The sequence below is a fragment of the Pseudophryne corroboree genome, chromosome 7 (assembly GCF_028390025.1).
Source record: "Pseudophryne corroboree isolate aPseCor3 chromosome 7, aPseCor3.hap2, whole genome shotgun sequence".
NCBI lineage: Eukaryota > Metazoa > Chordata > Amphibia > Anura > Myobatrachidae > Pseudophryne > Pseudophryne corroboree.
Genome location: NC_086450.1, coordinates 41558608 through 41573528, shown reverse-complemented (window position 1 = coordinate 41573528; position 14921 = coordinate 41558608). Strand labels below are relative to the sequence as shown.

Genomic DNA, 14921 nt, shown 5'->3' with positions numbered 1-14921 from the left:
ACTGTCTCTCTCTGGCTGTACAGGTAACGCTCTCTCTGGCTGTACAGGTAATGCTCTCTCTGGCTGTACAGGTAACTCTGTCTCTCTCTGGCTGTACAGGTAATACTCTCTCTGGCTGTACAGATAACTCTGTCTCTCTCTGGCTGTACGGGTAATGCTCTCTCTGGCTGTACAGGTAACTCTCTCTCTCTCTCTGGCTGTACAGGTAATGCTCTCTCTGGCTGTACAGGTAACTCTCTCACTCTCTCTGTCTGGCTGTACAGGTAATACTCTCTCTGGCTGTTCAGGTAATGCTCTCTCTGGCTGTTCAGGTAATGCTCTCTCTGGCTGTACAGGTAACTCTGTCTCTCTCTGGCTGTTCAGGTAATACTCTCTCTGGCTGTTCAGGTAATGCTCTCTCTGGCTGTTCAGGTAATGCTCTCTCTGGCTGTACAGGTAACTCTGTCTCTCTCTGGCTGTTCAGGTAATACTCTCTCTGGCTGTACAGGTAACTCTCTCTCTCTCTCTGGCTGTACAGTTAACATGCTCTCTGACTGTATAGGTAACGCTCTCTCTGGCTGTATAGGTAATGCTCTCTCTATGGTTATACAGGTAATGCTCGAGGCTAAATGTAATAGGAAAACGCGTGAAAATCAGAAATGTAATAGGATGCGATTTTGGTCAAATTCACATGTTTTTACGTAAGTGTCAAAATCGCATCCAGATGTTTTCCCATTGAAAACACTGAAAATCGCAAATGTAATAGGATGCGATTTTGACACTTAGACAGAAAACCTTATCAAACATCGCCAGAATAATAGACCAGGTTTACACTGGCGATTTTTGGTTAAGCATGCACAGATCAGTGATATCTGTGCATGCTTCTGCCTTTAAAAGTGTTTAAATAGTAAAAAAAAAATTAAAAAACAAAACCATGCAGGTCCCCCTAAAACATAACCAGCCCCAGGCTCTTTGAGCCGGCTCTTGTTGCAGATATACAGGAAAAAATTTGATTGGGTTTCCCTGTATTTAAACAACCAGTATGCGAATGCCGGGACCCCCTGTGACTCCTGTCACTAGAGGACCCTGCAGCCAATCAGGGAGCGTCACGTCATAGCGCTCTCCTGATTGGCTTGCGGGTCCCGGCCTGAGAGTCAAGTGTAGGCCATAGTGTATAATGGAGGAGCGCACTCTCCATTATACTCTATGGTGGGAATCCTGCAGTCTGCGGTAGACCACAGGGTTAATTGAGGTCACACTTTTGTGGGTGACCTCAATTAACCCTGCAGTCCACAGTTTGCCTGCAGTTGCCCGTACCATACGGGGGGCGGGCCGCAGAATCCGTGTGACATCACACGCAGCAGCTGTGACCCATACAGTGACGAGTAGCTCCCTGCCAGCGTGCAGGAGCTGCGCTGGTAGGGAGCTACTCGTCAAGTACAAAAGCATCGCCGCCGTGCGTTGCTTTGGTACTGTGGGGGGGGGGGGGGCCTGACATGCGGGGAGGACTAACCCTTTGCTGGGCATTCCCCCGCATGTATGAGTAACTGATCGTGGCCGTGCAAAAAAAATTTCCCAGGGCTACAGACTGGAATTCCAGGAGCTCCCACCTCACAGATTCTTCAAATCAGGCTTACCAGTTTCACAAGAGGCAAGTATTACCTTACAGGATACCATTCAAAAACTGGTACAGACTCAGGTCATTGTTCCAGTTCCACCTCATCTGCAGAACAAGAGGTATTATTCCAACTTGTTTGTAGTACCGAAACTGGACGGTTCGGTAAGACTGATTTTGAACCTAAAGTCATTGAACCAGTACTTACGAGTGTTCAAATTCAAGATGGAGTCTCTGAGAGCGGTGATCTAAGGTCTGGAGGCGAGGGAATTCTTAGCCTCTCTGGATATCAAGGATGCGTACCTTAACATTACAATCTGGCCGCCTCATCAGGCTTATCTACGGTTTGCCCTTCAGGACTGTCACTACCAGTTCCAGGCCCTGCCAATTGGTCTCTCCACCACACCGAGAGTGTTCACCAAAGTGATGGCAGAGATGATGTTTCTTCTCCGCAAACAGGGAGTGAACATAATTCCGTACCTGGACGATCTTATGATTAAGGCACCGTCCAGGGAGTGGTTGTTGGACAGCATTGGCTGCTCAACCAAACTACTCCTGGTTCACGGGTGGATTCTGAACTTACCAAAATTTCACCCGGAACCGACGCAGAGGCTTTCTTTTCTGGGAATGATACTGGACTCAGAGTCTTAGAGAGGTCTCCTTCCCTTGGAGAAGGCTATGGTAATCCAGTCGATGGTTCGGGCTGTCCTGAAGCCGACCCGGATCTCAGATCCTCTGTGCATTAGCCTTCTGGGGAAAATGGTGACCTCTTAAGAGGTGCTTCAGTATGGAAGGTTTCATGAGAGGCCCTTCCAGCTGGATCTGTTGGACAAATGGTCCGGATCGCATCTACACATGCACCAGAGGATCTGTCTGTCGCCAAGAGCCACCCTTCTGTGGTGGCTACAAACTTCTCACCTCATCGAGGGTTGTAGGTTCGGGATTCAGAATTGGATTCTGCTAACCACAGACGCAAGCCTCAGAGGTTGGGGAGCAGTCACCCAGGGGGTGCAGTTTCAAGGAAGATGGTCAAGTCAGGAAGTTGGCCTTCCAATAAACATCTTGGAACTCAGGGCAATCTACAATGCCCTTCTGCAGGCCTCATCTCTACTTCGGAATCAGGCCATTCAAGTCCAGTCAGACAACGTTACGGCGGTAACGTACATAAACCGACAGGGTGGAACGAAAAAGCAGAGCAGCAATGTCAGAGATGCTAAGAATTCTCCTCTGGGCGGAAAAACACGCCATGGCATTGTCAGCGGTCTTCATTCCGGGAGTAGACAACTAGGAAGCAAACTTCCACAGCACACATGACCTACACCCGGGGGAGTGGGACCTCCACCCGGAGGTGTTCCGGTGATTGACACATCGGTGGGGATATCCACAAATCGACATGATGGCCTCTCGACTCAACAAGAAGGGATACAGCAGTGTCAGGTGTGGTGAATGTAGAGATTGGTGAGAGACGTTGTTGCAGAGAAGTGAAAAGTTGTTGAAAATTTATATTGTTAGTATTTCTGCGTGTTAGAGGAGGCTTGCTTGGTTTTAGTGTCCTAGAATTTAAAGTAATAGAAGAGATTGTGAAGGTGATCAGGTTGTGATCAGAGAGAGGGAAAGGAGTGTTAATGAGTTGGGAAACTGAGCAGAGCCTGGTAAACACAAGAGCAAGGCAGTGGCCCTCCTGGTGAGTAGAGGAGTCGGACCATTGGGTTAGGCCAAGAGAGGAGGTTAGAGAGAGGAGTTTGGATGCATGAACAGATTGTGGACTGTCAAGAGCTATATTGAAATCGCCCATAATGATGGTGGAGATGTCAGAGGATAAGAAGTGTGGGAGCCAGGCAGAAAAATCTTCTAGAAATTGTTGTTTAGGTTGCCCAGGAGGGCGATAGATAGCTGCAACACACAGAGAGAAGGGGGTGAAAATCCTGATAGAGTGAACTTCAAATGATGTGAATGCGAGTGATGGAACCTGAGGTAGAACAGTGTATGTGAAAAACTGTGACAGTAAGATTCCAACCCCACCACCTTTACTATTATTAGGCCTAGATGTGTGTGTGAAGTGGAAACCACCGTGTGACAGTGCTGCAGGGGAGGCCGTGTCTGATTGTGTGAGCCATGTTTCTGTTATAGCCAGCAGATTAAAGTTGTGAGATATGAAGAGGTCATGGATGGATGTTAATTTGTTGCAAACAGAGCGTGCATTCAATAAGGCACATTTTAGTGACTTGGAGGGGGATGGGAGACACGTGATGTTTATGAGGTTAGATGGATTTCTATGTTGTTTTGAGAAAGCTGAGTGTGAGAGGGAAAGGTGGTTGGGGCCTGGATTTGGTGATATGTCACCAGCTAATAAAAGCAGAAGAGTGAGATAAATATTGGTGGATGTTTGCAAGTGTTTATTCTGGTGGCCAATTGTGATTGTCAAAGTACTTGCAGAGAAGTAAGTATAAAGCTCATGAGTGGTTAGAAGAGGGGAGTGGAGAATAGAAGCTGTAATGTGCACAGAGGGGTGAGTTTCAGGGTGAGTGTAAAATGTGTGAAATTTGGTGAGAATTCCATGAATAGAAATAAGAAACAGTAGTTTGATGAACATGCTGTGGTTGTTTGTGTTTTCTTGGGTTAAAGTGGAGTAGGAGTAAGTTGTAAAAGTAAGTTACCTTTCCTTGATGTTGTTCAATGTTTGTTCCACTGTTTTTTTTAACTGTTCGGATAACACACTTCTTAAATCCACACTTCTTAAAATCCACGCAAGCTACCCCCAGCAAGCTGACCCCTTAACTAAATCTAAAGAAATACTGTCTCTGATTAAGAATAGGCCTACCTCTGAACATTTGGTCACCTGATTGAAATGCTAATTGATCAAAGAACAAATTGCACAGGGTGGGTAATCAGACAAAAACTACTCTAGCTATCCACAATAAATTCAATCCCAGTATCCCCTGCTACGGACTACAAGAAAAGGATTTACCGGTAGGTAATTAAAATCCTATTTTTTTCATTTATAAATAAAAAAATGTTATACTGATAAAATGTTTATTGTGGGAGAGGTACAGCCATTGAGCTCCTGATTGTAGGAGAAGAGGACGGAGGGCAGTAAAAGTGGCCGAGGGTGGATATGGCTATATCTTAGTGTGTGTGTCAGTGACTATGGGGTCATTCCGAGTTGATTGCTCGCTAGCAGTTTTTAGCAGCCGTGCAAAGGCATTGTCGCCGCCCACTGGGGAGTGTATTTTAGCTTTGCGGAAGTGCGAACGACTGTGCAGCAGAGCGCCTACAAAATGGTTTTGTACAAAACAAGAGTAGCCCTGTAGTTACTCTCCATGTGCGTTGATTCTAACGACGGAGGGACGGCTTTTGACATCACACCCCCGCCCAGCGAAAGCCCAGCCACGCCTGCGTTTTCTCTGCAACGCCTGCGTTTTTCTAAGCACTCCCTGAAAACGTTCAGTTGACACCCAGAAACGCCCACTTCATGTCAATCTCCTTGCGTTCGGCTGTGCGATTGGAATCGTCGCTAGAACCAGTGCAAAACCACAATGGACTTCGTACCCGTACGATGCGCGTGCGTATTGTGGAGCATACGCATGCGCAGATTAGCCATTTTTCCACTGATCGCTACGCAGTGAACAACGGCAGCTAGCGATCAACTCGGAATGACCCCCTATATCTCACTACCACTTTGGGAAATAAATATTTCTATTGAGCTTTTCTCCCCAGGAAATCAGAGACATCACACGTTGGTCAATTGTTTTACCCTAATTCCTCTCTATCTGACATAGTCGGCGTTCTCACTTCAGCCTTCTCCCTCTTTCAGCGCTGTGGACTGGGAGTTCTTCACAGTGGGAGACGATTATTATCTGGTCGTAGCAAATTCCTATGACGGCAACTCATTCTCTGTCAACAGTGTTATATACAGGTGAGACTTTTATTTTACTGTACTGAACATAAATGTTATAGATGTAAAAGCATACGCATGATAATTGTCCTTTATTTAATACCAGTAAAGGGTCACCTCAGTCTCTTTCCCCCCGCCCCACTATGTCTGGCATTGGGGCCCACTGGGGTTTTCCCCTGTGGGCTAATCCAACACTGTTGGTCAGCATGATTCTTTCCACAATAGGACTTGACACCTGCATGTATTCATTTTGGATTTGGTGGAAACAAGGTTTCTGGCTGTGCTTTCAATAGGTTGCATTTGGACTTTCCGAGCATACAGTATTTCAATGGGAGAAAAAAAAACATTTCTAGGAATATTAGAATATAGACACTTCCTTATAGTATTATTATTATTATCCTCCTCATTTATTTATACACGTTACGTCTTTGTCTCACAGGTGGCAGGGCTATGAGGGCTTTGTGGCTGTCCATTATTTGCCCACTTACGGTTGTCGAGACTGGGAAGCATTTAAGAGCAACAACGGCTCCTATATCATGTATTCCAGTGCCAAGGAGCCCACGGCAAGGGTATTGAAACTGCGGACTCTCTGAATTTCCGACAAATACACATAAACCATTGGAAAACGCAGCAATCCATGATGAGGTTATTGCATTGACTTGCCTAATGTCTGGGGAGGCATTTGTTTTATAAACCGCACCAATCAAGACCTTGCTTTCATTGTGTAACTTTCACTGGACAAATAAAAAGCTAGATGCTGATTGGTTACTGTGGCTTAGGGGGACATGTACTAAGCAGTGATAAAAGTAGAGAAGTGAGCCAGTGGAGAAGTTGCCCATGGCAACCAATCAGCTGTTCTGTATACTTTTTATAGTATGCATATTCTAATTATTACGACAATGCTGATTGGTTGCCATGGGCAACTTCTCCACTGGCTCACTTCTCTACTTTTATCACTGCTTAGTCTATCTCCCCCTTAGTACAGTACAATCAAACGCTTGCTTTCTTCATCTGCTTTTCTCTGGACCAAAGCAAAATAATTGCTGATTGGTCGCTAGGGCCATCAAACCCTTGTCACTGGATTCAAATGTGTGGCGGGATATAATGGCGTCGGAGATCGCCGGAGGTGCGAGATGCCGGTTGATCTTGGACAGTTTCTTAAAGGGACAATCCTTTACAAGGCACATCCAGGCCTTGTAAGTGATGGCCCCTTTAAAAAAATGTCAGAGATCGTCCAGCATCCCGCGCCTACGGCGATCTCATTCGCCATTACATCCGCCGTTAGTCTGATGAAAATTAAAAGCTATGTTTGTAATTAGATTGTTTTTATTTAAGAATAATTTGGATATTACTGATGTGATATTCTACTGTACTTTATAAAGTCAGCGCGTTGATGGTGTCTGCGTCTTTCTACCAACTCAAATCTTTATTCTTGGCACTAGAGACTTTCAAATGATGCGGCTATGAGCCATACATTCATTATTGTAGATAGGGGTAATGCTGAGTCTCCATCTCACTGGTTTGCTGCAACCATATTGGCGGTAAAAGTACTGGCAGAATAATTTGCTGTGTATACGCTTGTTAATTTATAGCTGATTGTGTTATGTGGTGAATCATTCCTGCAACTAAAAATGAACAAAGTTTTCTAATCTGTTCCATAAAATGTTTTTCTTGTTTCCGCCTTTAGCAGAAAAATTTCTCACATTTGCTTGTAGAATTTTGGGGTTTATGGGCCTAATTCAGACCTGATCGCATCAGCACAATTGTTTTGTAATGGGCAAAACCATGGGGGGTAATTCCAAGTTGATCGCAGCAGGAATTTTGATAGCAATTGGGCAAAACCATGTGCACTGCAGGGGAGGCAGATATAACATGTGCAGAGAGAGTTAGATTTGGGTGGGTTATTTTATTTCTGTGCAGGGTAAATACTGGCTGCTTTATTTTTACACTGCAAATTAGATTGCAGATTGAACACACCCCACCCAAATCTAACTCTCTCTGCACATGTTAAATCTGCCTCCCCTGCAGTGCAAATGGTTTTACCCAGTTGTGAACTAAATTCACAGATATAACATGTGCAGAGAGAGTTAGATTTGGGCCTTTTATTTTGTTTCTGTGCAGGGTAAATACTGGCTGCTTTAGTTTTAAGCCCCGTACACACTGTAGAGATGTGTGCTGAGCCATCTAGCACAGACCGCTCACCATCTCGCCCCGCGCGATGTGTGCTTAGCGAGAGGGGGGACGCTCATTTCACCCAGTGGTGCCAAATGCATGCCAAATCTAGAGCCGGTAATAGCGACGCGCAGGACCGCGCATCGCTGTCGCGGGCACCCTACACACGGAGAGATCCGTGCTTAATTTCTAAGCAATATAGGGGGTCATTCCGAGTTGATCGCTAGCTGCCGTTGTTCGCTGGGTAGCGATCAATGAAAAAAACGGCTAATCTGCACATGCGTATGCACCGCAATGTACACGCGCGTCGTACGGGTACAAAGAGCATCGTGGTTTTGCACAGGTTCTAGCGACGCATTCAGTCGCACAGCCGATCGCAAGGAGATTGACAGAAAGAGGGTGTTTCTGGGTGTCAACTGACCGTTTTCTGGGAGTGTTTGGAAAAACGCAGGCGTGGCCGGGCGTTTGCTGGGCGGGTATCTGACGTCATTACCGTGTCACTCGTCGCAGCAATCATCGCACAGGATAAGTAACTACAGGGCTGGTCTTGTTTTGCACAAAATGTGTTTGCAGGCGCTCTGCTGCACAGGCGTTCGCACTCCTGCAAAGCGAAAATACACTCCCCCGTGGGCGGCGACTATGCGTTTGCACGGCTGCTAAAAACTACGAGCGATCAACTCGGAATGACCCCCATAGTCAGATTGCTTAGAATTTAAGCACGGATCTCTCCGTGTGTACCCACCTTAACCCTGCAATTTAGACTTCAGTTGGAACACACCACACCCAAATATAACTCTCTCTGCACATGTTACATTTGCCCCACCTACACTGCAACATGGTTTTGTCCATTAGAGAGCAATTTTGCTGCTGCAATCAGGTCTGAATTAGGCCCTATGTACTAAGCCTTGGAGAAAGATAAAGTAACAGCCAATCAGCCCTTAACTGCCATGTTACAGGCTGTGTTTGAAAAATGACAGTTAGGAGCTGATTGGCTGTCACTTTATTTCCGTCCTCTTTCTCTCTCTCTATGGCTTACTACATAGAGAGTCCTGTCTCAGCCATAACACACAATAGAATGAATTGACTGCCCTTGCCATAGCTCTATTCCTTAAGCAAAATATAAATGTACAAATACAATGGTGCCTGGCCTGTTCCTCTGCAAAACTTGATCTGGGCAAAAGTTTCACATCTCCTCCAGTATAAATTCACATCTCCTCCAGTATAAATACAGCCAACTCTACAGCCAGATTATAGCTGCATATTTCTTTCTCATACTAGGATATTTATATTGTGTAAATCAATCTGCATATTTTGAAAATTGAAGTGTACTGGTTTTTATAATATATCAATATATTTATTATCCGTCCCTGATGGAATACAGCAGAGATTGCTAAATAGATTTTTATATGTATTTAACAATAAAATTGTGTAAATGAGATGACTTGTATTGTTTTACTCTCTTGTGAATATGACAGTTTCACAGTACAGTCACTATAAAAGTGCTGACAGCTGATACTGCAGCTGAAGGTGCTTCTACCAGGTAGGAAAACAAAGCCCTGATAACCTATTGTACAGTATGTATAAGAAATTGCCTGCTTTGTGTTTAGAATTTATTTAGAAAACAAGAGGGGTTTTTTGTGTGTTGTTTAAATTGTAAATTTTCGGGGGGTCGCAAAAAATGTGACTTATGGACCTACCACGGCATGTATTAAAACCTCTGTGCAGTTCCGAGTCGTGTACAGGCAAAGGAAGCCTGTTTCTGTAGTACCTCTGGCCAGTGCCGTAACTAGGTGTGTGCACTGTGGCCCTCATTCCGAGTTGATCGCTCGCAAGGCGATTTTAGCAGAGTTACACACGCTAAGCCGCCGCCTACTGGGAGTGAATCTTAGCTTCTTAAAATTGCGAACGATGTAATCGCAATATTGCGATTACAAACTTCTTAGCAGTTTCAGAGTAGCTTCAGACTTACTCGGCATCTGCGATCAGTTCAGTGCTTGTCGTTCCTGGTTTGACGTCACAAACACACCCAGCGTTCGCCCAGACACTCCCCCGTTTCTCCGGCCACTCCTGCGTTTTTTCCGGAAACGGTAGCGTTTTTATCCACACGCCCATAAAACGCCGTGTTTCCGCCCAGTAACACCCATTTCCTGTCAATCACACTACGATCGCCGGAGCGAAGAAAAAGCCGTGAGTAAAAATACTATCTTTATTGTTAAATTACTTGGCGCAGTCGCAGTGCGAATATTGCGCATGCGTACTAAGCGGAATTTCACTGCGATGCGATGAAAATTACCGAGCGAACGACTCGGAATGAGGGCCAGTGTGCCTTGCCATGCCCTGTAGTGTGCAAGTGACTGAGCGGGTTCCGTGCGTAACCCCCCCCCCCCCACACACACACACGCGTGTCCCAGCTGCTCCTCTGGTGGTCTAGTGTTTTACGCGGTAGTAGCCGCGTCTGCTATCTGACCGTGACTGTCGGCTGCAGCCACGGTCACACACGGCACGGGGAGCCACGGGCCGGAGATACAGCGTGCACAGCGCTGTAACTCCAGTAAGTTCCAGCGCTGTAACGCTGTAAAGTGGAGGCAATGTGACAGCGCTGCTCGGCCATCGCTGCAACAGAAGAGAGGACCTGGTTCTGAGATGAGCTCGGAGACGGAGTTTGGGGTGGAGGGAGAGGCGGCGGTGGCTGCTGCTGCTGTTGCTGCTCCAGCACTCTGAACAGCCTGGATCTTCCTGTGGTACCGCTCATCATGTCACATATGGTAACAGGTAAGTATAATTCTCTCTCTCTTTCTCAAAGGGGGACGCTGTCTGCCGTAATGTGTAAAAAGGGCATGCTGTCTGACGTAATGTGTAAAAAGGGGGACGCTGTCTGCCGTAATGTGTAAAAAGGGGGACGCTGTCTGACGTAATGTGTAAAAAGGGGGACGCTGTCTGACGTAATGTGTAAAAAGGGGGACGCTGTCTGCCGTAATGTGTAAAAAGGGGGACGCTGTCTGACGTAATGTGTAAAAAGGGGGACGCTGTCTGCCGTAATGTGTAAAAAGGGGACGCTGTCTGCCGTAATGTGTAAAAAGGGTGACGCTGTCTTCCGTAATGTGTAAAAAGGGGGATGCTGTCTGCTGTAATGTGTAAAAAGGGGAATGCTGTCTGCCGTAATGTGTAAAAAGGGGGATGCTGTCTGCCGTAATGTGTAAAAAGGGGGACGCTGTCTGCCGTAATGTGTAAAAAGGGGGACGCTGTCTGCCGTAATGTGTAAAAAGGGGGATGCTGTCTGCCGTAATGTGTAAAAAGGGGGACGCTGTCTGCCGTAATGTGTAAAAAGGGGGACGCTGTCTGCCGTAATGTGTAAAAAGGGGATGCTGTCTGACGTAATGTGTAAAAAGGGGACGCTGTCTGCCGTAATGTGTAAAAAGGGGACGCTGTCTGCCGTAATGTGTAAAAAGGGGGACGCTGTCTGCCGTAATGTGTAAAAAGGGTGACGCTGTCTTCCGTAATGTGTAAAAAGGGGAATGCTGTCTGCTGTAATGTGTAAAAAGGGGAATGCTGTCTGCCGTAATGTGTAAAAAGGGGGATGCTGTCTGCCGCAATGTGTAATAAGGGGACGCTGTCTGACGTAATGTGTAAAAAGGGGGACGCTGTCTGCCGTAATGTGTAAAAAGGGGGACGCTGTCTGACGTAATGTGTAAAAAGGGGGACGCTGTCTGCCGTAATGTGTAAAAAGGGGACGCTGTCTGCCGTAATGTGTAAAAAGGGTGACGCTGTCTTCCGTAATGTGTAAAAAGGGGGATGCTGTCTGCTGTAATGTGTAAAAAGGGGAATGCTGTCTGCCGTAATGTGTAAAAAGGGGGATGCTGTCTGCCGTAATGTGTAAAAAGGGGGACGCTGTCTGCCGTAATGTGTAAAAAGGGGGACGCTGTCTGCCGTAATGTGTAAAAAGGGGGATGCTGTCTGCCGTAATGTGTAAAAAGGGGGACGCTGTCTGCCGTAATGTGTAAAAAGGGGGACGCTGTCTGCCGTAATGTGTAAAAAGGGGATGCTGTCTGACGTAATGTGTAAAAAGGGGACGCTGTCTGCCGTAATGTGTAAAAAGGGGACGCTGTCTGCCGTAATGTGTAAAAAGGGGGACGCTGTCTGCCGTAATGTGTAAAAAGGGTGACGCTGTCTTCCGTAATGTGTAAAAAGGGGAATGCTGTCTGCTGTAATGTGTAAAAAGGGGAATGCTGTCTGCCGTAATGTGTAAAAAGGGGGATGCTGTCTGCCGTAATGTGTAAAAAGGGGGACGCTGTCTGCCGTAATGTGTAAAAAGGGGGACGCTGTCTGCCGTAATGTGTAAAAAGGGGGATGCTGTCTGCCGTAATGTGTAAAAAGGGGGACGCTGTCTGCCGTAATGTGTAAAAAGGGGGACGCTGACTGCCGTAATGTGTAAAAAGGGGGACGCTGTCTGCCATAATGTGTAAAAAGGGGGACGCTGTCTGCCGTAATGTGTAAAAAGGGGGACGCTGTCTGCCGTAATGTGTAAAAAGGGGGACGCTGTCTGCCGTAATGTGTACAAAAGGGGACGCTGTCTGCCGTAATGTGTAAAAAGGGGACGCTGTCTGCCGTAATGTGTAAAAAAGGGGACGCTGTCTGCCGTAATGTGTAAAAAGGGGACGCTGTCTGCCGTAATGTGTAAAAAGGGGACGCTGTCTGCCGTAATGTGTAAAAAGGGGGGCGCTGTCTGCCGTAATGTGTAAAAAGCGTATAGCGCACACTGCCACTGTCTTGCATGGGGGCGGGGGGCGCCAACGCCGTTTCTTGCACACAGCGCTAAAATGCCTAGTTACGGCACTGCCTCTGGCACAGGGGCTTACCATTTGCAGGCATATGGACCCCCGAATAAGCTGTATGGAGTCTTGTATTAGCATACAGTAGTAAATCAGGCTTATGCAGCTGCTTGAAACTACAGCCACATTGCGTGCGACTGAGAATAAGCCACACTGTGTCAAGAGAGTGCTGGAGGAGGTCTTCCTGACCTTGCTTTACTGCAGTGTTTGGTGATAATGATCTGTATGGGGGTGGTTTTCATTTAAAGGAGATAGGGGGAAATGTATCAAGTCTCCTGAAGAGTGGAGAAGTGCGGTGACACAAGTATTTACTGCGTGAGTAGGACCAAGCATACATACCTCTACCGTGGTGTTCAGTGATTACTACCAGTGGTGGCTTTTACCTGCAAATCCCCAATAAAACCCACCACCCTCAGGGACTGCCTAGCAGTGGCAGTGACTTCCCATAAGAAGCACAGACGGTGAAATAATTAGCATTACTGCCTCACAGCACTGAGGTCATGGGTTTGATTCCCACCATGGCCCTAACTGTGTGGAGTTTGTATATTCTCCCTGTGCTTGCATGGGTTTCCTCCGGGTACTCCGGTTTCCTTCCACAATTCAAAAATATACTGGTAGGTTAATTGGCTCCCAACAACAAAAATTAACCCTAGTGTGAATGTGTGTGCGTGTACATGTGATAGGGAGTATGCAGTAGATTGTAAACTCACGATGTGAATGGTCAAATATTCTCTCTGTAAAGCAGTGACGTGCGGTGAGGGCGGTGACTGGGGAGGCACTGGCTGATTGCTGCGGCAACCCCCACCCCCCCTTCCGCATTAAAAACAAAACAAAAAACATAGTTTTCCCCATAGCTAAGCAAAACCAGCCAGAGGGGGATAATATCATAGCAGGGGAGACACTCAGTATGGGGTCCCCCTGCCATAGTATTAAACCCCCCCCCTTCCCCCCAATCAGTCAGCCCAGGGTTGGAACTCCTCAGAAAATTTAAATGGGGTCCCCCCTCCTGAGCAACAACCCCCTGTTGGCGGTGGGTGCAGGATTCATGATATGCTAATATTGTTCTTTACAGTCGGCCTACAGGTCCCAGCAAGCCTGCCCCAGCATGCCGGCACTTGGAGAACCACAAGTGCCAACATGCCCGGACATTAAGGTCCCACTGGCACCCGTAGTCCGCCTGTAAAGAAAATATAAAAAAAAAAAACCAGAACATCTAATGTTTAAATAGTTTATTAAGCAGCACCTTCACTTGGGAATGGCGGACTTTCAGCTCTTTTTCATGGTCGCCGCCTCCCCAGGGCTTCCGGCATCTTCACCTGTGGAGCAGCGTCCTTTAAGCTCTTTTTCATGGCCGCCGCCTCCCCTTCTGTCTTCGGGAGCTCTTGCCTGCTCCCTCTCCGCCGCCAGACTGACCGCCGCTACCTCACCGATGTCTTATATAAGCCAGTTGAGGGGGCGGGGCGATGACCCGGCGAGCCATGATTGGCTTGTGGCAGCCATCTTGAATTTCAAAAATTATGCTGAAGCGCCATTTTTGAAAAGGGAAGCCGCCTCTCCGCTGCCGAACTCTGCAGAATGGCTGGCAGGGACTGGATCCTCTCAGGTCCAGGTCTGCCGCCAGCCACCCTTCTCCGCCAGGTCCCGCCGCCGCATTTGTGCCCGCTGGGCAGTGGATTCAGTGGATCCACTGGTCCAATCGTATCTGCGGGACTGACAGGGACGTGCATTCATGTGGACTAAATGCATGCCCCTGTCATTGAGGCACCTGTACTGGTACCGCTTCCCTATGTTTTTTCAATGGGCTTTTACAGCCCATGGCTTGGCCCCGCCCCCTGCCTGCCCCCCGCTTCCCAGATTTTTGTGTTAGCAGCGGGAGGCACCTCTCCCACTGCCTTCCACCCCAATATGCAGGTATATTTACAGGGGAAATGATTAGAATGATAAAAGAAGATATTTAACACAGAATCTTTGTTATAAATATCTTCTTTGTATTATTTAAATCATTATGACAGGGGAGTCCCCTGACTGCACGTCCCTGCTATAAAGTGCTGCGGAATATGTGTACACTAACTATATAAATAACTGGTAATAAATAAATAATAAGCATTTCCTGCTAATCATAGCCAGACAGGCATTCACAGGGGAGGTGTTTTCTTCCCCTGGGACTGCCAGTCCACCTTCGATAGCAGAGAAAGCACTTCCCATGGGTAGCCACTCCCCTGCTGTAAAGTCAGCCCTGCCTGCTTCTATGGGCTGCAGCTGATGCAGTCCCTAGAAGCCAGCCTGTTTAGCAGCACCAAAGTTAAGCCCCGCCCCCTGACCTAAGCCCCACTCCCCACTGCTGGCTGACCTAAGCCCCGCCTCCCAGTGACGTCAGCTATCAATCACTGGGAGAGCAGGGTGGAGAGGAATGCAGACCCCTCTGGCTAGA

The 14921-nt window shown here is 47.2% G+C and overlaps 1 protein-coding gene across 1 annotated transcript in view; it reads left to right on the top strand.

The window, feature by feature from the left end:
• Nucleotides 1–6283, top strand: part of TSPEAR (thrombospondin type laminin G domain and EAR repeats) — a 183964-nt gene extending 177681 nt beyond the window's left edge. Inside the window, exons 11-12 of the mRNA XM_063932241.1 lie at nt 5409–5510; nt 5929–6283. Coding sequence (XP_063788311.1) covers nt 5409–5510; nt 5929–6082 — 256 coding nt within the window. The 3' untranslated portion in view covers nt 6083–6283. The remainder of the gene's footprint in view (nt 1–5408; nt 5511–5928) is intronic.
• Nucleotides 6284–14921: the final 8638 nt, after the last annotated feature.